Source organism: Mycteria americana, unplaced genomic scaffold (genome assembly GCF_035582795.1).
Source record: "Mycteria americana isolate JAX WOST 10 ecotype Jacksonville Zoo and Gardens unplaced genomic scaffold, USCA_MyAme_1.0 Scaffold_223, whole genome shotgun sequence".
NCBI lineage: Eukaryota > Metazoa > Chordata > Aves > Ciconiiformes > Ciconiidae > Mycteria > Mycteria americana.
In genome coordinates this window covers 13675-34865 of record NW_027445563.1, presented here as the reverse complement: position 1 = coordinate 34865, position 21191 = coordinate 13675, and the positions used below count along the sequence as shown (strand labels likewise).

General features: G+C 68.2%; 1 protein-coding gene across 1 annotated transcript in view; it reads left to right on the top strand.

Moving 5' to 3' along the window:
- Positions 1-939: 939 nt before the first annotated feature.
- LOC142403373 (AP-2 complex subunit alpha-1-like) overlaps positions 940-21191 on the top strand; it is a gene marked incomplete at both ends in the record, with an annotated part of 32825 nt that continues 12573 nt past the window's right edge. The window contains 11 exon segments of the mRNA XM_075489606.1: positions 940-1003; positions 1005-1070; positions 4059-4160; positions 4270-4378; positions 5991-6059; positions 6062-6140; positions 9176-9344; positions 11034-11171; positions 12992-13174; positions 13297-13394; positions 18690-18921. Of these exon segments, the coding sequence (XP_075345721.1) occupies positions 940-1003; positions 1005-1070; positions 4059-4160; positions 4270-4378; positions 5991-6059; positions 6062-6140; positions 9176-9344; positions 11034-11171; positions 12992-13174; positions 13297-13394; positions 18690-18921 (1309 nt within the window).

The window sequence follows — 21191 nt, the reverse complement described above, 5'->3', positions numbered from 1 at the left end:
GCCTCGGGGTGGTGGTGGTGGGGGGGGTGTTGGGGGATACTGGAGGCCTCGGGGCTGCTGGGGGGCACTGGGTTCCTGGGGGCTACTGGAGGCCCCAGGGGGGCTACTGGGGGGGCTACTGGGGGGGCACTGGGTTCCTGGGGGGCTACTGGAGGCCCCAGGGGGGCTAGTGGGGGGGCACTGGGTTCCTGGGGGGCTACTGGAGGCCCCAGGGGGGCTACTGGGGGGCACTGGGGCTGTTGGGGGGCTACTGGGGGATACTGGAGGCCTCAGGGGGCTACTGGGGGGGCACTGGGGTTCCTGGGGGGCTACTGGAGGCCCCAGGGGGGCTACTGGGGGGGCACTGGGGATCCTGGGGGGCTACTGGAGGCCCCAGGGGGGCTACTGGGGGGCACTGGGGTTCCTGGGGGCTACTGGAGGCCCCAGGGGAGCTACTGGGGGGCACTGGGTTCCTGGGGGGGCTACTGGGGGCTACTGGAGGCCCCAGGGGAGCTGCTGGGGGGGCGCTGGGGTTCCTGGGGGCTACTGGGGGGGCACTGGAGGCCCCAGGGGAGCTACTGGGGGGGCACTGGGGTTCCTGGGGGGCACTGGGGTTACTGGGGAGAGTGGAGTCCCCAGGGTGTTACTGGGGGACACAGGGGATTACTGCAGGGGCACTGGGGGTTACTGGGGGGCCCCAGGGGGTTACTGGGGGGACACAGGGGGTTACTGCGGGGGCACTGGCGTTACTGGGGGAGACTGGAGTCCCAGGGGGTTACTGGGGGGACACAGGGGGTTATTGATGGGGCACTAGGGGTTACTGGGGGAGACTGGAGGCCGCAGGGGGCTTACTGGGGAGTTACTGGGAGGGCCCTGGGGGTTCCTGGGGTGCCTGGGGTGGGGGTGGGTGGAGCGTTCCTGGGTTCCCCGGGGCGGGGGGTGGCTGAGCGCTGCCCGCAGGGACACGATGGACAGCGTGAAGCAGAGCGCGGCGCTCTGCCTGCTGCGCCTGCACAAGGCCTGTCCCCGACCTGGTGCCCGTCGGGGAGTGGACGGCGCGCGTGGTGCATCTCCTCAACGACCAGCACATGGTAGGGACCCGCCGCCCCCCCCCCCCGGCCGGGCCGTGGTACGGCCCGCTGTCACCCATTGTCACCCCCCGCCCGGGCCGTGGTATGGCCCACTGTCACCTGCTGCCACCCATGGTGACGCTGCCACCCCCCGCCTGGGCTGTGGTACGGCCCACTGTCACTCTTTGTCACCCCCCGCCTGGGCTGTGGTATGGTCCACTCTCACCCGCTGCCACCCGCAGTGGCACTACCACCCCCCGCCTGGGCTGTTACTCTTTGTCACTCCCCGCCTGGGCTGTGGTACGGCCCACTGTCACTCTTTGTCACCCCCCGCCTGGGCTGTGGTATGGTCCACTCTCACCCGCTGCCACCCGCAGTGGCACTGCCACCCCCCTCCCGGGCTGTGGTATGGCCCACTGTCACCCGCTGCCACCCGCAGTGGCACTGCCACCCCCCGCCTGGGCTGTGGTACGGCCCATTGTCACCCCCCCCTGCCCAGGTTGTGGTATGGTCCACTGTCACCTGCTGCCACCCGCAGTGGCACTGCCACCCCCCGCCTAGGCTGTGGTACGGCCCACTGTCACTCTTTGTCACCCCCCGCCCAGGCTGTGGTACGGCCCACTGTCACCTGCTGCCACCCATGGTGACGCTGCCACCCCCCGCCTGGGCTGTGGTACGGCCCATTGTCACCCCCCGTGCCCAGGTTGTGGTATGGTCCACTGTCACTCGCTGCCACCCGCAGTGGCACTGCCACCCCCCTCCCGGGCTGTGGTACGGCCCATTGTCACCCCCCCTGCCCAGGTTGTGGTACGGCCCACTGTCACCCGCTGCCACCCGCAGTGGCACTGCCACCCCCCTCCCGGGCTGTGGTACGGCCCACTGTCACTTGCTGCCACCCGCAGTGGCACTGCCACCCCCTGCCTGGGCTGTGGTACGGCCCGCTGTCACCCATTGTCACCCCCTACCTGGGCTGTGGTACGGCCCGCTGTCACCCATTGTCACCCCCCGCCTGGGCTGTGGTACGGCCCACTGTCACTTGCTGCCACCTGCAGTGGCACTGCCTCCCCCCGCCTGGGCTGTGGTACGGCCCATTGTCACCCCCCCTGCCCAGGTTGTGGTATGGTCCACTGTCACCCGCTGCCACCCACAGTGGCACTGCCACCCCCCCGCCTGGGCTGTGGTATGGCCCACTGTCACTCTTTGTCACCCCCCGCCTGGGCTGTGGTATGGTCCACTCTCACCCGCTGCCACCCGCAGTGGCACTGCCACCCCCTGCCTGGGCTGTGGTACGGCCCGCTGTCACCCTCTGCCACCCCCTGTCCCTGCCCGTGGTACAGCCCTGTGTCACCCCCCGCCACCCCCCATCCCTGCCTGTGGTACGACCCTGTGTCACCCCCCCATCCCTGGCTGTGGTACAGCCCTGTGTCACCCCCCATCCCTGCCTGTGGCACGGCCCTGTGTCACCCCCTGTCACCCCCTGTCCCTGCCCGTGGTATGACCCTGTGTCACCCCCCGTCCCTGCCTGTGGTACAGTCCTGTGTCACCCCCTGCCACCCCCCTGTCCCTGCCCGTGGTACAGCCCTGTGTCACCCCCCGCCACCCCCCATCCCTGCCTGTGGTACAACCCTGTGTCACCCCCCCATCCCTGCCTGTGGCACAGCCCTGTGTCACCCCCTGCCACCCCCCCGTCCCTGCCCGTGGTACGACCCTGTGTCACCCCCCGTCCCTGCCTGTGGTACAGTCCTGTGTCACCCCCTGCCACCCCCCCGTCCCTGCCCGTGGTACAGTCCAGCCCCGTCCCCCCCGTCCCTGCCCTGTGTCACCCCGGTGTCACCCCTCCAGCCCCCTGTGTCCCTTGTGTGTCCCCAGGGGCTCTGCCCCTGTCCCCTCCGTGGCCACGTGCCCCCCACATCCCCCCCCAGGCCCCGTCCCCTTGTGTCCCCAAGGGCCACGTCCCCTCGTGTCCCCCCAGGAGCTGTGTCCCCTTCATGTCTCATGGTGTCCCCTCGTGTCCCCCAGGGGCCACGTCCCCTCGTGTCCCCCCCCCCCCGCAGGGGCTGTGTCCCCTCGTGTCCCCAAGGGCCCTGTCCCCTTGTGTCCCCCTCCCAGGGGCCATGTCCCCTTCCATGTCCCCCCAGGCCACGTCCTTTCATGTCCCCAAGGGCCATGTGCCCTTCCACGTCCCCCCAGGCCCTGTCCCCTTGTGTCCCCAAGGGCCATGTCCCCTTCCACGTCCCCCCAGGCCATGTCCCCTCGTGTCCCCAAGGGCCATGTCCCCTGTGTCCCCCTCCCAGGGGCCATGTCCCCTTCCACGTCCCCCCAGGCCGTGTCACTTCATGTCCCCAAGGGCCCTGTCCCCTTGTGTCCCCCTCCCAGGGGCCATGTCCCCTTCCATGTGCCCCCAGGCCATGTCCCCTCATGTCCCAAGGGCCATGTCCCCTTCCACGTCCCCCCAGGCCGTGTCACTTCATGTCCCCAAGGGCCATGTCCCCTCGTGTCCCCCTCCCAGGGGCCATGTCCCCTTCCACGTCCCCCCAGGCCACGTCCCTTCATGTCCCCAAGGGCCCTGTCCCCTTCCACGTCCCCCCAGGCCCTGTCCCCTCATGTCCCCAAGGGCCATGACCCCTTTCACGTCCCCCCAGGCCATGTCCCCTCGTGTCCCCAAGGGCCCTGTCCCCTTGTGTCCCCCTCCCAGGGGCCATGTCCCCTTCCACGTCCCCAAGGGCCATGTCCCCTTTTACGTCCCCCCAGGCCATGTCCCCTCCTGTCCCCAAGGGCCCTGTCCCCTTGTGTCCCCTTCCTATGGCCATGTCCCCTTCCACGTCCCCCTAGGCGTGTCCCCTCCTGTCCCCAAGGGCCACGTCCCCAAGTGCCACGTCCCCTCTTCCCGGGCCCGTGTCCCCCCTCCCAGGTACCACATCCCCTTCACCCCCCCCCCCCCCCCCCCCCCCCCCCCCCCCTCGCCATGTCCCCTGTCCCCGCGCCCCCCCACGCTGTCCCTGTCCCCAGGGGGTGGTGACAGCGGCCGTCAGCCTCATCACCTGCCTCTGCAAGAAGAACCCCGACGACTTCAAGACCTGCGTCTCCCTCGCCGTCTCCCGCCTCAGCCGGGTGAGCGTCCCCCCCCCCCCCCGCCTCGGGCTGGGGGGGGTCCCCGAAACTTAGGGACCCCCCCCGAACCTACGATGTCCCCTCCTGTCCCCTCCTGTCCCCCCCCCAGATCGTCTCCTCGGCCTCCACCGACCTGCAGGATTACACCTACTACTTCGTGCCGGCCCCCTGGCTCTCCGTCAAGCTCCTGCGCCTGCTCCAGTGCTACCCCCCCCCGGGTAGGGACCCCCCCACACACACACCTTGGGTGCCCCGGGGGACCCCCAAATCCCCCTGGGTGCCTGGGTGCCCCCCCCCGGACACCCTTGGGTCCCTGAGTGGCTCCCACCCCCCCCAACCCCGGACCTCCCTGGGTGACTGAGTGGCCCCTCTGGGTAGGGACCCCCCCTGGACCCCACCTGGGTGACCCCAGACCCCCCCTGGTGCCTGGGTGGCCCCCCCACCCCACCCCGGACCGCCCCTGGGTGCCCCCCCCCCCACCCCTCCGGACCCCCCCAGGCACCTGGGTGCCCCCCCCCCTGCATCCCCCTGGGTGGTTCCCCCGGGACCCCATGGGTGTCCCCCCCTGCCGCCCTGGACCCCCCCTGGGTGACCCCACACCCCAGACCCTCCCTGGGTGGCCCCCCCCCCCCCAGACCACCCCTGGGTGCCTGGGTGTGTCCCCCCAGACCCCCCTGTGTAGGGACCCCCCCGGGTGTCCCCCCCTGGACCCCACCTGGGTGACCCCACACCCCAGACCTCCCCCCCCTCCCCCGGACCCCTCTGGGTGTCCCCCCACCCCCCCAAGACTCCTGGGTCCCCTGGGGGGGGGTCCCCAGATCCCTGGGTCCCCTGGGTGCTACTGGGGGGGTCTCCCAGACTCCTGGGTCCCCTGGGGGGGGGTCCCCAGACCCCTGGCTCCCCTGGGTGCTATTGGGGGGGTTTCCAGACTCCTGGGTCCCCTGGGTGCTATTGGGGGGGTGTCCCAGCCTCCTGTGTCCCTGGGGGGGGGGTCCCCAGACTCCTGGGTCCCCAGGGTGCTATCGGGGGGGTCTCCCAGACTCCTGGGTCCCCTGGGGGGGGTCCCTGGACCCCTGGGTCCCCAGGGTGCTACTGGGGGGGTCTCCCAGACTCCTGGATCCCCTGGGGGGGGGTTCCCAGACCCCTGGGTCCCCAGGGTGCTATTGGGGGGGTCTCCCAGCCTCCTGTGTCCCTGGGGGGGGGGGTCCCAGACCCCTGGGTCCCCAGGGTGCTATCGGGGGGGTCTCCCAGCCTCCTGTGTCCCTGGGGGGGGGGTCCCCAGACTCCTGGGTCCCCAGGGTGCTGCTGGGGGGGTCTCCCAGCCTCCTGTGTCCCTGGGGGGGGGGTCCCCAGACTCCTGGCTCCCCAGGTGCTGCTGGGGGGGTCTCCCAGCCTCCTGTGTCCCTGGGGGGGGGGGGTCCCAGACCCCTGGGTCCCCTGGGTGCTATTGGGGTCGTTCCCAGACTCCTGTGTCCCTGGGGGGGGGGGTCCCCAGACTCCTGGGTCCCCTGGGTGCTATCGGGGGAGTCTCCCAGCCTCCTGTGTCCCTTTGGGGGGGGGTCCCAGACCCCTGGGTCCCCTGGGTGCTATCGGGGGGGTCTCCCAGACTCCTGTGTCCCTAGGGGGGGGGTCCCCAGACTCCTGGGTCCCCAGGGTGCTGCTGGGGGGGTCTCCCAGCCTCCTGTGTCCCTGGGGGGGGGGGTTCCCAGATTCCTGGCTCCCCAAGGGTGCTGGGGTGGGGGAAGGGGGCAGCACCCCTGTCCTTGGGGTGTCCGTCGTGTCGTGTGTGTCCCCCCCCCGACAGCCGGGTCCCCTGGGTGCCCCCCCCAGAGGAGGCGGCGGTGAAGGGGCGGCTGGTGGAGTGCCTGGAGACGGTGCTCAACAAGGCGCAGGAGCCCCCAAGTCCAAGAAGGTGCAGCACTCCAACGCCAAGAACGCCATCCTCTTCGAGGCCATCAGCCTCGTCATCCACTACGACAGGTGACACCCCTGCCACCCCGCGGTGTCCCCCTGCCACCCCTCTGTGTCCCGTCCCGTCCCCCGCCACCCCGCTGTGTGTCCGTCCCCCCCCCCCCGGCAGGACGGGCCTCGTCCCCCCACGTTCAGCCCGTGTCGTGGGCCCTGTGCCCCCCACGTAGCCTCCTGTGATGGCCCCTGTCACCCCCCGATGTCCCCTGTCACTCCTGATGTCCCTTGTCCCCTACATGTGTTCCCCCGATGTCCCCTGTCACCCCCCGATGTCCCTTGTCCCCTGCATGTGTTCCCCCGATGTCCCCTGTCCCTCCTGATGTCCCTCGTCCCCTGCATGTGTTCCCTCGATGTCCCTTGTCCCTGCATGGGTTCCCCCGATGTCCCCTGTCACCCCCGATGTCCCTTGTCCCCTGCATGTGTTCCCTCGATGTCCTTGTCCCTGCATGGGTTCCCCCGATGTCCCCTGTCACCCCCGATGTCCCTTGTCCCCTGCATGTGTTCCCTCAACATCCCTTGTCATGTCCCCTGTCACCCCTTGATGTCCCTTGTCCCTGCATGTGTTCCCCTGATGTCTGCTGTCACCCCCCGATGTCCCCTGTCCCTCCTGATGTCCCTTGTCCCCTGCATGGGTTCCCCCAATGTCCCCTGTCATGTCCCCTGTTGTCACCCCTTGATGTCCCTTGTCCCCTGCATGTGTTCCCTCGATGTCCCCTGTCCCTCCTGATGTCCCTTGTTCCCTTCATGTGTTCCCTCGATGTCCCTTGTCCCCTGCATGTGTTCCCCCGATGTCCCCTGTCACCCCCGATGTCCCTTGTCCCCTGCATGTGTTCCCTCAACATCCCTTGTCATGTCCCCTGTCACCCCTTGATGTCCCTTGTCCCCTGCATGTGTTCCCTGATGTCTGCTGTCACCCCCCGATGTCCCCTGTCCCTCCTGATGTCCCTTGTCCCCTGCATGGGTTCCCTCAATGTCCCCTGTCACCCCCTGATGTCCCCTGTCCCTCCTGATGTCCCTTGTTCCCTGCGTGTGTTCCCCCGATGTCCCCTGTCACCCCCAATGTCCCCTGTCCCTCCTGATGTCCCTTGTCCCCTGCATGGGTTCCCCAATGTTCCCTGTCATGTCCCTTGTCACCCCTTGATGTCCCCTGTCCCTTGCATGTGTTCCCCCGATGTCCGCTATCACCCCCCGATGGCCCCTGTCACCCCTGATGTCCCTTGTCCCCTGCATGTGCTCCTTCAATGTCCCCTGTCATGTCCCCGTCACACCTTGATGTCCCTTGTCCCCTTCATGTGTTCCCCGATGTCCGCTGTCACCCCCCGATGTCCCTTGTCACCCCCAATGTCCCTTGTCCCCTGCATGTGTTCCTTCAATGTCCCCTGTCATGTCCCCTGTCCCTCCTGATGTCCCCTGCATGTGTCAGCCCGATGTCCCCTGTCACCCCCCGATGTCCCCTGTCCCTCCTGATGTCCCTTGTCCCCTGCATGGGTTCCCCCAGTGTCCCCTGTCATGTCCCCTGTTGTCACCCCTTGATGTCCCTTGTCCCCTGCATGTGTTCCCTCGATGTCCCCTGTCCCTCCTGATGTCCCTTGTTCCCTTCATGTGTTCCCTCGATGTCCCTTGTCCCCTATATGTGTTCCCCCGATGGCCCCTGTCACCCCCCGATGGCCCTTGTGCCCTGCATGTGCTCCTTCAATGTCCCCTGTCATGTCCCCGTCACCCCTTGATGTCCCCTGTCCCCTTCATGTGTTCCCCAAATGTCCCCTGTCACCCCGATGTCCCTTGTCCCCTGCATGTGTTCCCTCAACGTCCCCTGTCATGTCCCCTGTCACCCCTTGATGTCCCTTGTCCCCTGCATGGGTTCCCTCAATGTCCCCTGTCCCTCCTGATGTCCCTTGTCCCCTGCATGGGTTCCCCCAATGTCCCCTGTCATGTCCCCTGTCACCCCTTGATGTCCCTTGTCCCCTGCATGTGTTCCCCCGATGTCCCCTGTCACCCCCCGATGTCCCTTGTCCCCTGCATGGGTTCCCCCAATGTCCCTTGTCCCCCCGATGTCCATTGTCCTGTCCCCCCCATGACGTCCCCTGTCCCCCCACAATGTCCCAGCCCCCACATGTGTGCCCCCCAATGTCCCCTGTTCCCCCCCCGTGTCCCCTGTCCCCCCACAATGTCCTCTGTCCCCCATGGTGTCCCCTGTCCCCCCACAATGTCCTGTGTCCCCCCACGATGCCTTTTGTCCCCTGTATGTGTCCCCCACAGTGTCCCCTGTCCCCCCATGATGTCCCCCACAATGTCCTATGTCCCCCATGGTGTCCCCTGTCCCCCCGTGTGTCCCCCACGATGTCCCCTGTCCCCCCACAATGTCCTGTGTCCCCCATGGTGTCCCCTGTCCCCCCGTGTGTCCCCCACGATGTCCCCTGTCCCCCCACAATGTCCTATGTCCCCCACCATGTCCCCTGTCCCCCCACAATGTCCTGTGTCCCCCATGGTGTCCCCTGTCCCCCCATGTGTCCCCCACGATGTCCCCTGTCCACTCACAATGTCCTGTGTCCCCTGTCCCCCCGTGTGTCCCCCCACGATGTCCCCTGTCCCCCCACAATGTCCTGTGTCCCCCATGGTGTCCCCTGTCCCCCCGTGTGTCCCCCACGATGTCCCCTGTCCCCCCACAATGTCCTATGTCCCCCACCATGTCCCCTGTCCCCCCACAATGTCCTGTGTCCCCCATGGTGTCCCCTGTCCCCCCGTGTGTCCCCCACGATGTCCCCTGTCCCCTCACAATGTCCTGTGTCCCCCATGGTGTCCCCTGTCCCCCCATGTGTCCCCCATGGTGTCCCCTGTCCCCCCACAATGTCCTGTGTCCCCTGTCCCCCCCCGTGTCCTCCATGGTGTCCCCTGTCGCCCCCCCGTGTCCCCCCACGAAGCCTTTTGTCCCCTGCATGTCTCCCCCACCGCGTCCCCTGTCCCCCCACCGTGTCTCCCCTCCCCCCACGATGCCTTTTGTCCCCTGTAAGTGTCCCCTCCCCGGTGACACCCCTGTCCCCTCACAGCGAGCCCAACCTCCTGGTCCGGGCCTGCAACCAGCTGGGGCAGTTCCTGCAGCACCGCGAGACCAACCTGCGCTACCTGGCCCTGGAGTCCATGTGCGCCCTGGCCAGCTCCGAGTTCTCCCACGAGGCCGTCAAGACCCACATCGACACCGTCATCGGGGCCCTCAAGGTGAGGGGCGGGGCCTGCGGGGTGGGCGGGGCCGGGGGAGGGGCCTGGGGTGGGGAGGCGGGGCCTGGGCGGCTGCGAGTTGTTCCCGTCAAGATCTACATTGATGCTGTCAGTGGGGCCTTTAAGGTGAGGGGCGGGGCCTGCGGGGGTGGGCGGGGCTTGAGGGGTGGGAGGGGCATGGGGTGGGGGGGCGGGGCCTGGGCGGCTGCGAGTTGTTCCCATCAAGATCTACATTGACACCATCACTGGGGTCCTTAAGGTGAGGGGCGGGGCCTGTGGGGTGGGCGGGGCCGGGGGAGGGGCATGGGGTGGGGAGGCGGGGCCTGGGCGGCTGCGAGTTGTTCCCGTCAAGACCCACATTGACGCTGTCAGTGGGGCCCTTAAGGTGAGGGGAGGGGTGGGCGGGGCCGGGGGAGGGGCAGGGGGTGGGGAGGCGGGGCCTGGGCGGCTGCGAGTTGTTCCCATCAAGATCTACATTGACGCTGTCAGTGGGGCCTTTAAGGTGAGGGGCGGGGCCTGCGGGGTGGGCGGGGCCGGGGGAGGGGCATGGGGTGGGGAGGCGGGGCCTGGGCAGCTGCGAGTTGTTCCCATCAAGATCTACATTGATGCTGTCAGTGGGGCCCTTAAGGTGAGGGGCGGGGCCTGTGGGGGTGGGCGGGGCTTGAGGGGTGGGAGGGGCATGGGGTGGGGGGCGGGGCCTGGGCGGCTGCGAGTTGTTCCCATCAAGATCTACATTGATGCTGTCAGTGGGGCCTTTAAGGTGAGGGGCGGGGCCTGCGGGGGTGGGTGGGGCCTGCGGGGTGGGCGGGGCAGGGGGAGGGGCATGGGGTGGGGAGGCGGGGCCTGGGCGGCTGCGAGTTGTTCCCGTCAAGATCTACATTGATGCTGTCAGTGGGGCCTTTAAGGTGAGGGGCGGGACCTGCGGGGGTGGGCGGGGCCTGGGGAGGTGGGTGGGGTCCTGATGGGTGGGCAGGGCCCGGGGGAGGGGCGGGGCCAGCCCCAAGTCCTCCCACATCGATGCTGTGATTGGTGTCATGGTGGGGGGGCGGAGCCCTGAGGCTGGGTGGGGTCCTGGGGGTGGAGCTTGTGTGGGGGCGGGGCTTGAGCATCATGGCTGCCCTCAAGGTGGGTGGGGCAGGGGGTGGGGCTTTGGTCTGGAGGCGGAGCTTGATCCTCAAGGTAGGCTGAAGGGGTGGAGGTGGTGTCAGGGGGGCGTGGCCTCACGGGGGCGGAGCCAGGCCTCAGGGGCGGAGCCTGGTGCTGCCTCCTCTGTGCCTTCCACGGTGGGGCTGGGAGGGGGTGGGGCCTCACCAATGGGGGTGGAGTCTAGCCGGGAGGGTGTGGCCAAGCCTTGGTGCCATGCTGGCCATGGGGGCGGGGCCTGGAAGAGGGGGCGGGGCTTAGTGTGCTGCCTCCTCCCTGCCAACCAGGGCAGGGGAAGCTGCGAGGGGTGGGGTGGGGGGGGGGCTGTACAAAGAGGGTGGAGCCTAACAGAGGAGGCGGGGCCTCACAGGTGGGGTGGGGCCTAGCAAAGGGGGCGTGGCATCAGCTGGGGGTGGGGCTGTGTGCGATCTCAGTGACATCCAAGGAGGAAAGCAGGGGGGCGGGCGGGGGGGGGGGGGGGCTGAGCTGGAGGGGCGTGGCCGCGGGGAGGGGCGTGGCTTACCGCCCCCGCCCCGCCCCCCGCAGACGGAGCGGGACGTGAGCGTGCGGCAGCGGGCGGCCGACCTGCTCTACGCCATGTGCGACCGCAGCACGGCCCAGCAGATCGTGGCCGAGATGCTGAGCTACCTGGAGACGGCCGACTACGCCATCCGCGAGGAGATCGTGGGTCCTGGTCCCCCCCCCCGAAACCCCCCCCCAGGAACCCCCAAACCCCCCGGGGAACCCCCCCGGGAACCCCCCCGGGAACCCCCAAACCCCCCCCGGGGAACCCCCAAACACCCCAGGGAACCCCCCCAACCCCCCCGAGGATCCTCAAGCCCTCCAGGGACCCCCCTAAACACCCCGGGGTTCCCCAACCCCCCCCCGAGGAACCTCCAAACCCCCCCCGGGGAGCCCCCAACCCCCCCCCCCCCCGGGAACCCCCCAAAACCCCCTGAGGATCCCCAAGCCCTCCAGGGACCCCCCCAAACACCCCGGCATTCCCCACCCCCCCCGAGGGGATGCCCCAAGACCCCCCCGAGGGGATGCCCCAAGACCCCAAGGGACCCCCAAAGGCCCCCCAAAACCCCCAAGGTGATGCCCCAAGCCCCCAAGGAGCCCCGTTAGACCCCTGAGAGGACCCCCAAAAGCCCTGAGGGACCCCCTGAAACCTCAAAGGCCCCCCAAAACCCCCAAGGGGACCTCCCTAGACCCCAAGGGGACCCCAGAGGCCCCTAGGGGACCCCCCGAGACCCCAAAGACCCCCCCCAAAAGCCCCGAGGGTCCCCCAAGGGACCCCCAAAGGCCCCCCAAAACCCCCAAGGGGATGCCCCCAAGGACCCCTGTTAGACCCCTGAGGGGACCCCCAAAAGCCCCGAGGGTGCCCCCAAGGGATCCTCAAAACCCCAAAGGGACCCCCCAGGTCCCCTGAGGGACCCCCAAAACCCCCAAGGGGATGCCCCAAGCCCCCAAGGGACCCCCAAAGGCCCCCCAAGCCCCCAAGGAGACCTCCCTAGACCCCAAGGGGACCCCAGAAGCCCCTAGGGGACCCCCCGAGACCCCAAAGACCCCCCCAAAAGCCCCGAGGGACCCCCAAGGGACCCCCACAGGCCCCCCAAAACCCCCAAGGGGATGCCCCAAGCCCCCAGGGACCCCCAAAGGCCCCCCAAAACCCCCAAGGGGACCTCCCTAGACCCCAACGGGCCCCCAAAGACCCCCCAAAACCCCCAAGGGGACCTCCCTAGACCCCAAGGGACCCCCAAAGGCCCCAGAAAACCCCCAAGGGGACCTCCCTAGACCCCGAGGGACCCCCAAAGACCCCCCAAAACCCCCAAGGGGACCTTCCTAGACCCCAAAGGCCCCCCAAAACCCCCAAGGGCATGCCCCAAGCCCCCAAGGGACCCCCAAAAGCCCCAAGGGTGCCCCCAAGGGACCCCCCAAGACCCCAAGGGTCCCCCAAGTCCCCTGAGGGACCCCCAAAACCCCCAAGGGGATGCCCCAAGCCCCCAAGGGACCCCCAAAGGCCCCCCCAAAACCCCCAAGGGGACCTCCCTAGACCCGAGGGGACCCCCAAAGGTCCCCCAAAACCCCCAAGGGGACCTCCCTAGACCCCAAGGAACCCCCAAAGGCCCCCCAAAACCCCCAAGGGGACCTCCCTAGACCCCAAGGGACCCCCAAAACCCCCAAGGGGACCTCCCTAGACCCCAAAGGCCCCCCAAAACCCCCAAGGGGACCTCCCTAGACCCCAAGGGACCCCCAAAGGCCCCCTAAAACCCCCAAGGGGACCTCCCTAGACCCCAAGGGACCCCCAAAGACCCCCCAAAACCCCCAAGGGGACCTCCCTAGACCCCAAGGGACCCCCAAAGGCCCCCCAAAACCCCCAAGGGGACCCCAAAGGCCCCCCAAAACCCCCAAGGGGACCTCCCTAGACCCCAAAGGGGACCCCAGAAACCCTTAGAGGATCCCCCCCCAAGACCCCCACCCCCCAAAATCCCCCCCCCCAGGTGCTGAAGGTGGCCATCCTGGCGGAGAAGTACGCGGTGGACTACAGCTGGTACGTGGACACCATCCTCAACCTCATCCGCATCGCGGGGGACTACGTCAGCGAGGAGGTGTGGTACCGCGTCATCCAGATCGTCATCAACCGCGACGACGTCCAGGGCTACGCCGCCAAAACCGTCTTCGAGGTGAATTTGCCTCAAAATTTCCCTTTTTGTACCCCAAAAAAACCATCCCCGGTTCCTTACCGAACTCTTTTTTTTTTTTTTTTTTTCCCCGCCCCGGCCACGCCGCGTCCGTCTCGCGGCAGGCGTTGCAGGCGCCGGCGTGCCACGAGAACATGGTGAAGGTGGGGGGCTACATCCTGGGGGAATTCGGCAACCTCATCGCGGGGGACCCCCGCTCCAGGTAAGGGGGGGGGTGGGGGACACTGGGGGGACACTCAGGGGACACTCGGGGGACACTGGGTGGCCCCCTCTCCAGGGAGGTTGGGGGTCCCTGGTGTTTTTTGGGGGGGGGGGGGGGGGGGGGGGGGGGGCTCCTACCCTAGGCCCCCAAAGCCTTGAGGGTGGTTTGGGGGGCGGGGGGGTGGGGACACTGTGTCCTGCTGTCCCCTCAGTGTCACCTCGGTGTCCCCATGGAGTCCCCGCTGCACCCCGGGCTGGTTGGGGGGGGTCCCCAGGGTCTGTGCTGTCCCCTCAGTGTCACCTCGGTGTCCCCATGGCACCCCGGGCTGGTTGGGGGGGGTCCCCAGGGTCTGTGCTGTCCCCTCAGTGTCACCTCGGTGTCCCCACGGCACCCCGGGCTGGTTGGGGGGGGTCCCCAGGGTCTCTGCTGTCCCCTCAGTGTCACCTCGGTGTCCCCATGGAGTCCCCATGGCACCCCGGGCTGGTTGGGGGGGGTCCCCAGGGTCTCTGCTGTCCCCTCAGTGTCACCTCGGTGTCCCCATGGAGTCCCCATGGCACCCCAGGCTGGTTGGGGGGGTCCCCAGGGTCTGTGCTGTCCCCTCAGTGTCACCTCGGTGTCCCCATGGAGTCCCCATGGCACCCCAGGCTGGTTGGGGGGGGTCCCCAGGGTCTGTGCTGTCCCCTCAGTGTCACCTCGGTGTCCCCATGGCACCCCGGGCTGGTTGGGGGGGGTCCCCAGGGTCTGTGCTGTCCCCTCAGTGTCACCTCGGTGTCCCCATGGAGTCCCCATGGCACCCCAGGCTGGTTGGGGGGGTCCCCAGGGTCTGTGCTGTCCCCTCAGTGTCACCTCGGTGTCCCCATGGCACCCCGGGCTGGTTGGGGGGGGTCCCCAGGGTCTGTGCTGTCCCCTCAGTGTCACCTCGGTGTCCCCATGGAGTCCCCATGGCACCCCAGGCTGGTTGGGGGGGGTCCCCAGGGTCTGTGCTGTCCCCTCAGTGTCACCTCGGTGTCCCCATGGCACCCCGGGCTGGTTGGGGGGGGTCCCCAGGGTCTGTGCTGTCCCCTCAGTGTCACCTCGGTGTCCCCATGGCACCCCGGGCTGGTTGGGGGGGTCCCCAGGGTCTGTGCTGTCCCCCCGCTGTCACCTCGGTGTCCCCATGGAGTCCCCACTGCACCCCGGGCTGGTTGGGGGGGGGTCCCCAGGGTCTGTGCTGTCCCCTCAGTGTCACCTCGGTGTCCCCATGGCACCCCGGGCTGGTTGGGGGGGGTCCCCAGGGTCTGTGCTGTCCCCTCAGTGTCACCTCGGTGTCCCCATGGAGTCCCCGTGGCACCCCGGCCTGGTTGGGGGGGGTCCCCAAGGTCTCTGCTGTCCCCTCGGTGTCACCTCGGTGTCCCCATGGAGTCCCCACTGCACCCCGGGCTGGTTGGAGGGGGGTCCCCAGGGTCTTTGTCACCGCAAGCCGGTGGCCCCGCTGTCCCCTCAGTGTCCCCTTGCTGGCCCCTCTGCAGCGGGAGCAGGGTCAGGGGGACAGAGTCCCCGTGGAGTCCCCGACCCAGCGTCCCCACGCTGTCCCCAGTGTCCCCGCAGTGTTCAGGGTGTCCACAGGGACTCTGTCCCCTTCAGCCTGGTGTCCCCCACGCTGTCCCCACGCTGTCCCCACGCTGTCCCCAATGTCCCTGCAGCCCCGTGCTGAACCTCGGGCAGCTTCAGGGGCTCCAGGGGGACTCTGCCCCGGTGTCCCCAGTGTCCCCCACACTGTCCCCAATGTCCCCGCAACCCACTGGTGCAGTTCAGGCTGGTTCAGGGGCTCCATGGGGCCTCTGCCCCGGTGTCCCCAGTGTCCCCACACTGTCCCCAATGTCCCCACTGTCCCCGCAGCCCGCTGGTGCAGTTCAGGCTGGTTCTGGGGCTCCACAGGGACTCTGCCCCGGTGTCCCCAGTGTCCCCACACTGTCCCCACACTGTCCCCACTGTCCCCGCAGCCCGCTGGTGCAGTTCGGGCTGGTTCAGGGGCTCCATGGGGTCTCTCACCCAGTGTCCCCACTGTCCCCTTGTGTCCCCAGCGTCCCCACTGTCGCCTTGTGTCCCCGCAGCACCTGGGGCTGGTTCAGGGGCTCCATGGGGTCTCTCACCCAGTGTCCCCACTGTCCCCACACTGTCCCCAGCGTCCCCAGTGTCCCCTTGTGTCCCCGCAGCACCTGGGGCTGGTTCTGGGGCTCCATGGGGTCTCTGCCCCGGTGTCCCCAGCGTCCCCACACTGTCCCCAATGTCCCCGCTGTCCCCGCAGCCCGCTGGTGCAGTTCAGGCTGGTTCAGGGGCTCCATGGGGTCTCTCACCCAGTGTCCCCAGTGTCCCCTTGTGTCCCCGCAGCACCTGGGGCTGGTTCTGGGGCTCCACGGGGACTCTGCCCCGGTGTCCCCAGTGTCCCCACACTGTCCCCACACTGTCCCCACACTGTCCCCACTGTCCCCACAACCCACTGGTGCAGTTCGGGCTGGTTCAGGGGCTCCATGGGGTCTCTCACCCAGTGTCCCCACTGTCCCCTTGTGTCCCTGCAGTGCCTGGCGCTGGTTCTGGGGCTCCACAGGGACTCTGTCCCGGTGTCCCCAGTGTCCCCACACTGTCCCCACACTGTCCCCGCTGTCCCCACAACCCACTGGTGCAGTTCGGGCTGGTTCAGGGGCTCCATGGGGACTCTCACCCAGTGTCCCCAGTGTCCCCACTGTCCCCTTGTGTCCCTGCAGCACCTGGGGCTGGTTCTGGGGCTCCACGGGGACTCTGCCCCGGTGTCCCCAGTGTCCCCACACTGTCCCCACTGTCCCCACAACCCACTGGTGCAGTTCAGGCTGCTTGAGGGACTCCATGGGGACTCTGCCCCGGTGTCCCCAGTGTCCCCCACGCTGTCCCCAATGTCCCCACTGTCCCCGCAGCCCGCTGGTGCAGTTCGGGCTGGTTCAGGGGCTCCATGGGGTCTCTGCCCCGGTGTCCCCAGTGTCCCCACACTGTCCCCAATGTCCCCAGTGTCCCCTTGTGTCCCCTCAGCACCTGGGGCTGGTTCCAGGGACCCACAGGGCCTCTGCCCCGGTGTCCCCACGCTGTCCCCACACTGTCCCCACTGTCCCCACAGCCCACTGGTGCAGTTCAGGCTGGTTCAGGGGCTCCATGGGGTCTCTCACCCAGTGTCCCCACTGTCCCCAGCGTCCCCACTGTCCCCTTGTGTCCCCGCAGCACCTGGGGCTGGTTCAGGGGCTCCATGGGGTCTCTGCCCCGGTGTCCCCAGTGTCCCCACACTGTCCCCAATGTCCCCACAGCCCGCTGGTGCAGTTCGGGCTGGTTCAGGGGCTCCATGGGGACTCTCACCCAGTGTCCCCAGTGTCCCCACTGTCCCCTTGTGTCCCTGCAGCACCTGGCGCTGGTTCTGGGGCTCCACGGGGACTCTGCCCCGGTGTCCCCAGGGTCCCCACACTGTCCCCACACTGTCCCCACTGTCCCCACAACCCACTGGTGCAGTTCAGGCTGGTTCAGGGGCTCCATGGGGTCTCTTACCCAGTGTCCCCACTGTCCCCACTGTCCCCTTGTGTCCCCGCAGCACCTGGGGCTGGTTCAGGGGCTCCATGGGAACTCTGCCCCGGTGTCCCCAGTGTCCCCACACTGTCCCCAATGTCCCCACTGTCCCCTTGTGTCCCTGCAGCACCTGGGGCTGGTTCAGGGGCTCCATGGGGTCTCTCACCCAGTGTTGCCACTGTCCCCAATGTCCCTTTGCTGTCCCTGCAGCACCTGGCGCTGGTTCTGGGGCTCCACGGGGACTCTGCCCCGGTGTCCCCAGTGTCCCCACAACCCACTGGTGCAGTTCGGGCTGGTTCAGGGGCTCCATGGGGTCTCTCACCCAGTGTCCCCAGTGTCCCCTGTGTCCCCTTGCTGTCCCCTGCTGTGCCTGGGGCTGGTTCTGGGGCTCCATGGGGACTCTGCCCCGGTGTCCCCAGTGTCCCCACACTGTCCCCACGCTGTCCCCAATGTCCCCGCAGCCCGCTGGTGCAGTTCGGGCTGGTTCAGGGGCTCCATGGGGTCTCTCACCCAGTGTCCCCAGTGTCCCCTGTGTCCCCGCAGCACCTGGTGCTGGTTCTGGGGCTCCATGGGGTCTCTGCCCCGGTGTCCCCAGTGTCCCCACACTGTCCCCAATGTCCCCACTGTCCCCTTGTGTTCCTGCAGCACCTGGGGCTGGTTCAGGGGCTCCATGGGGTCTCTCACCCAGTGTTGCCACTGTCCCCAATGTCCCTTTGCTGTCCCTGCAGCACCTGGCGCTGGTTCTGGGGCTCCACGGGGACTCTGCCCCGGTGTCCCCAGTGTCCCCACACTGTCCCCACTGTCCCCACAACCCACTGGTGCAGTTCAGGCTGGTTCAGGGGCTCCATGGGGTCTCTCACCCAGTGTCCCCACTGTCCCCACTGTCCCCTTGTGTCCCCGCAGCACCTGGGGCTGGTTCTGGGGACCCACGGGGCCTCTGCCCCGGTGTCCCCAGTGTCCCCACACTGTCCCCAATGTCCCCACTGTCCCCACAGCCCGCTGGTGCAGTTCGGGCTGGTTCAGGGGCTCCATGGGGTCTCTCACCCAGTGTCCCCAGTGTCCCCTTGCTGTCCCCTGCAGTGCCTGGCGCTGGTTCTGGGGCTCCACAGGGACTCTGCCCTGGTGTCCCCAGTGTCCCCACACTGTCCCCACACTGTCCCCACTGTCCCCACAACCCACTGGTGCAGTTCAGGCTGCTTGAGGGGCTCCATGGGGACTCTGCCCCGGTGTCCCCACTGTCCCCACTGTCCCCTTGTGTCCCCGCAGCACCTGGGGCTGGTTCAGGGGCTCCACGGGCTCTCTGCCCCGGTGTCCCCAGTGTCCCCACACTGTCCCCAATGTCCCCACTGTCCCCTTGTGTCCCTGCAGCACCTGGGGCTGGTTCAGGGGCTCCACGGGGACTCTGCCCCGGTGTCCCCACACTGTCCCCACTGTCCCCACTGTCCCCACAACCCACTGGTGCAGTTCAGGCTGCTTGAGGGGCTCCATGGGGTCTCTGCCCCGGTGTCTCCAGTGTCCCCACACTGTCCCCAATGTCCCCAATGTACCTACAGCCCACTGGTGCAGTTCAGGCTGGTTCAGGGGCTCCATGGGGTCTCTCACCCAGTGTCCCCACTGTCCCCAATGTCCCTTTGCTGTCCCTGCAGCACCTGGGGCTGGTTCAGGGGCTCCACGGGGACTCTGCCCCGGTGTCCCCAGTGTCCCCACACTGTCCCCACACTGTCCCCGCAGCCCGCTGGTGCAGTTCGGGCTGCTGCACTCCAAGTTCCACCTCTGCAGCGTGGCCACCCGGGCGCTGCTGCTCTCCACCTACATCAAATTCATCAACCTCTTCCCCGAGACCAAGGGCACCATCCAGGAGGTGCTGCGGGCCGGCAGCCAGCTGCGCAACGCCGACGTGGAGCTGCAGCAGCGCGCCGTGGAGTACCTCAAGCTCAGCTCCATCGCCAGCACCGACGTCCTGGTGAGCCCTGGGGACGCTTGGGGACGTTTGGGGACGTTTCGGGACGCGGTGGGGACGTGGGGACTTGGGGACGGGGGTAGACGGATGCACGACAGCGACGTGGAGCTGCAGCAGCGCCGTGGAGTAGCTCCAGCTCGGCTCCGTCACCGGCACCGACGTCCTGGTGAGCCTTGGGGACATTTGGGGACATTGAGGGGACATTGAGGGACATCGTGGGGACATTTGGGGACGCGGCGGGGACGTGGGGACTTGGGGACGGGGGTAGACGGATCCACGACAGCGACGTGGAGCTGCAGCAGCGCCGTGGAGTAGCTCCAGCTCGGCTCCGTCACCGGCACCGACGTCCTGGTGAGCCCTGGGGACACTTGGGGACATTGAGGGACATTAGGGGACATTGAGGGGACATTGAGGGACATCGTGGGGACATTTGGGGACGCGGCGGGGACGTGGGGACTTGGGGACGGGGGTAGACGGATCCACGACAGCGACGTGGAGCTGCAGCAGCGCTGTCGAGTGGCTCCAGCTCGGCTCCATCACCGGCACCGACGTCCTGGTGAGCCCTGGGGACACTTGGGGACGTTTGGGGACATTGAGGGGACATTGAGCGACATCGTGGGGACATTTGGGGACATGGGGACTTGGGGACGGGGGTAGACGGATGCACGACAGCGACGTGGAGCTGCAGCAGTGCCGTGGAGTAGCTCCAGCTCGGCTCCGTCACTGGCACCGACGTCCTGGTGAGCCCTGGGGACACTTGGGGACATTTGGGGACATTGAGGGGACATTGAGGGACATCGTGGGGACATTTGGGGACGTGGCAGGGACGTGGGGACTTGGGGACGGGGGTAGACACATCCATGACGCTGATGTGGAGCTGCAGCAGCGCTGTCGAGTGGCTCCAGCTCGGCTCCGTCACCGGCACCGACGTCCTGGTGAGCCCTGGGGACACTTGGGGACATTGGGGGACATTAGGGGACATTGAGGGGACATTGAGGGACATCATGGGGACATTTGGGGACGTGGTGGGGACGTGGGGACTTGGGGACGGGGGGCAGACAGATCCACGACAGCGACGTGGAGCTGCAGCAGCGCCGTGGAGTAGCTCCAGCTCGGCTCCGTCACCGGCACCGACGTCCTGGTGAGCCCTGGGGACACTTGGGGACATTTGGGGACATTGAGGGGACGTTGGGGGACATCGTGGAGACTTGGGGACGGGGGGCAGACGGATCCATGACAGCGACGTGGAGCTGCAGCAGCGCTGTCGAGTGGCTCCAGCTCGGCTCCATTGCCAGCACCAACATCCTGGTGAGCCCTGGGGACGCTTGGGGACATTTGGGGACATTGAGCAACATCGTGGGGACATTTGGGGACGTGGCGGGGACGTGGGGACTTGGGGACCGGGGGTAGATGGATCCACGACAGCGACGTGGAGCTGCAGCAGCGCTGTCGAGTGGCTCCGGCTCGGCTCCGTCACCGGCACCGACGTCCTGGTGAGCCCTGGGGACACTTGGGGACATTGGGGGACATTTGGGGACATTTGGGGACACCTGGGGACGTTGGGGGACACAGGGGGGACGGTGGGGACACCTGGCAGCCAGCTCCACAGCTCTCCACCGCGCTGCAGCAGCCCCGATGTCCCGATGAGTGCTGGGGACACGGCGGCGAGGTGACGTGGGGACAGGGGGGGTGGCAGGGGGACAGAAGGGTGGGGGGACAGAAGGACAGGGTGGCAGGGGGACAGACGGGGGGACAGAAGGGTGGGGGGACAGAAGGACAGGGTGGCAGAAGGACAGGGTGACAGACAAGGTAACAGAAAGATGGGGTGACAAGGTGACAGAAGGGGTGACAGTGACAGATGGGGTGACAGAAGGACGGGGTGGTGGGGTGACAGAAAGGGTGACAGGGTGACAGAAGGAGGGGGGACAGACGGGGTGACAGAGGGGGTGACAGAAGGACAGGGTGACGGGGGTGACAGAAGGACGGGGTGAGGGGGTGACAGAAGGATGGGGTGACAGAGGGGGTGACAGAAGGACGGGGTGAGGGGGGTGACAGAAGGATGGGGTGACGGGGGGGTGACGGGGTGACAGAAGGACGTGGTGACAGAGGGGGTGACAGAAGGACAGGGTGCCGGGGTGTGGGTGATGCGGGGGTGCCGGGTGCGGGGGTGTGGGTGCCGGGGGGTGACGCCGGGGTGCGGGGCTGACGGCGGGGTGCGGGGGTGCCGGGGGGGTGACACAGGGGTGCCGGGGGCTGACGGCGGGGTGCGGGGG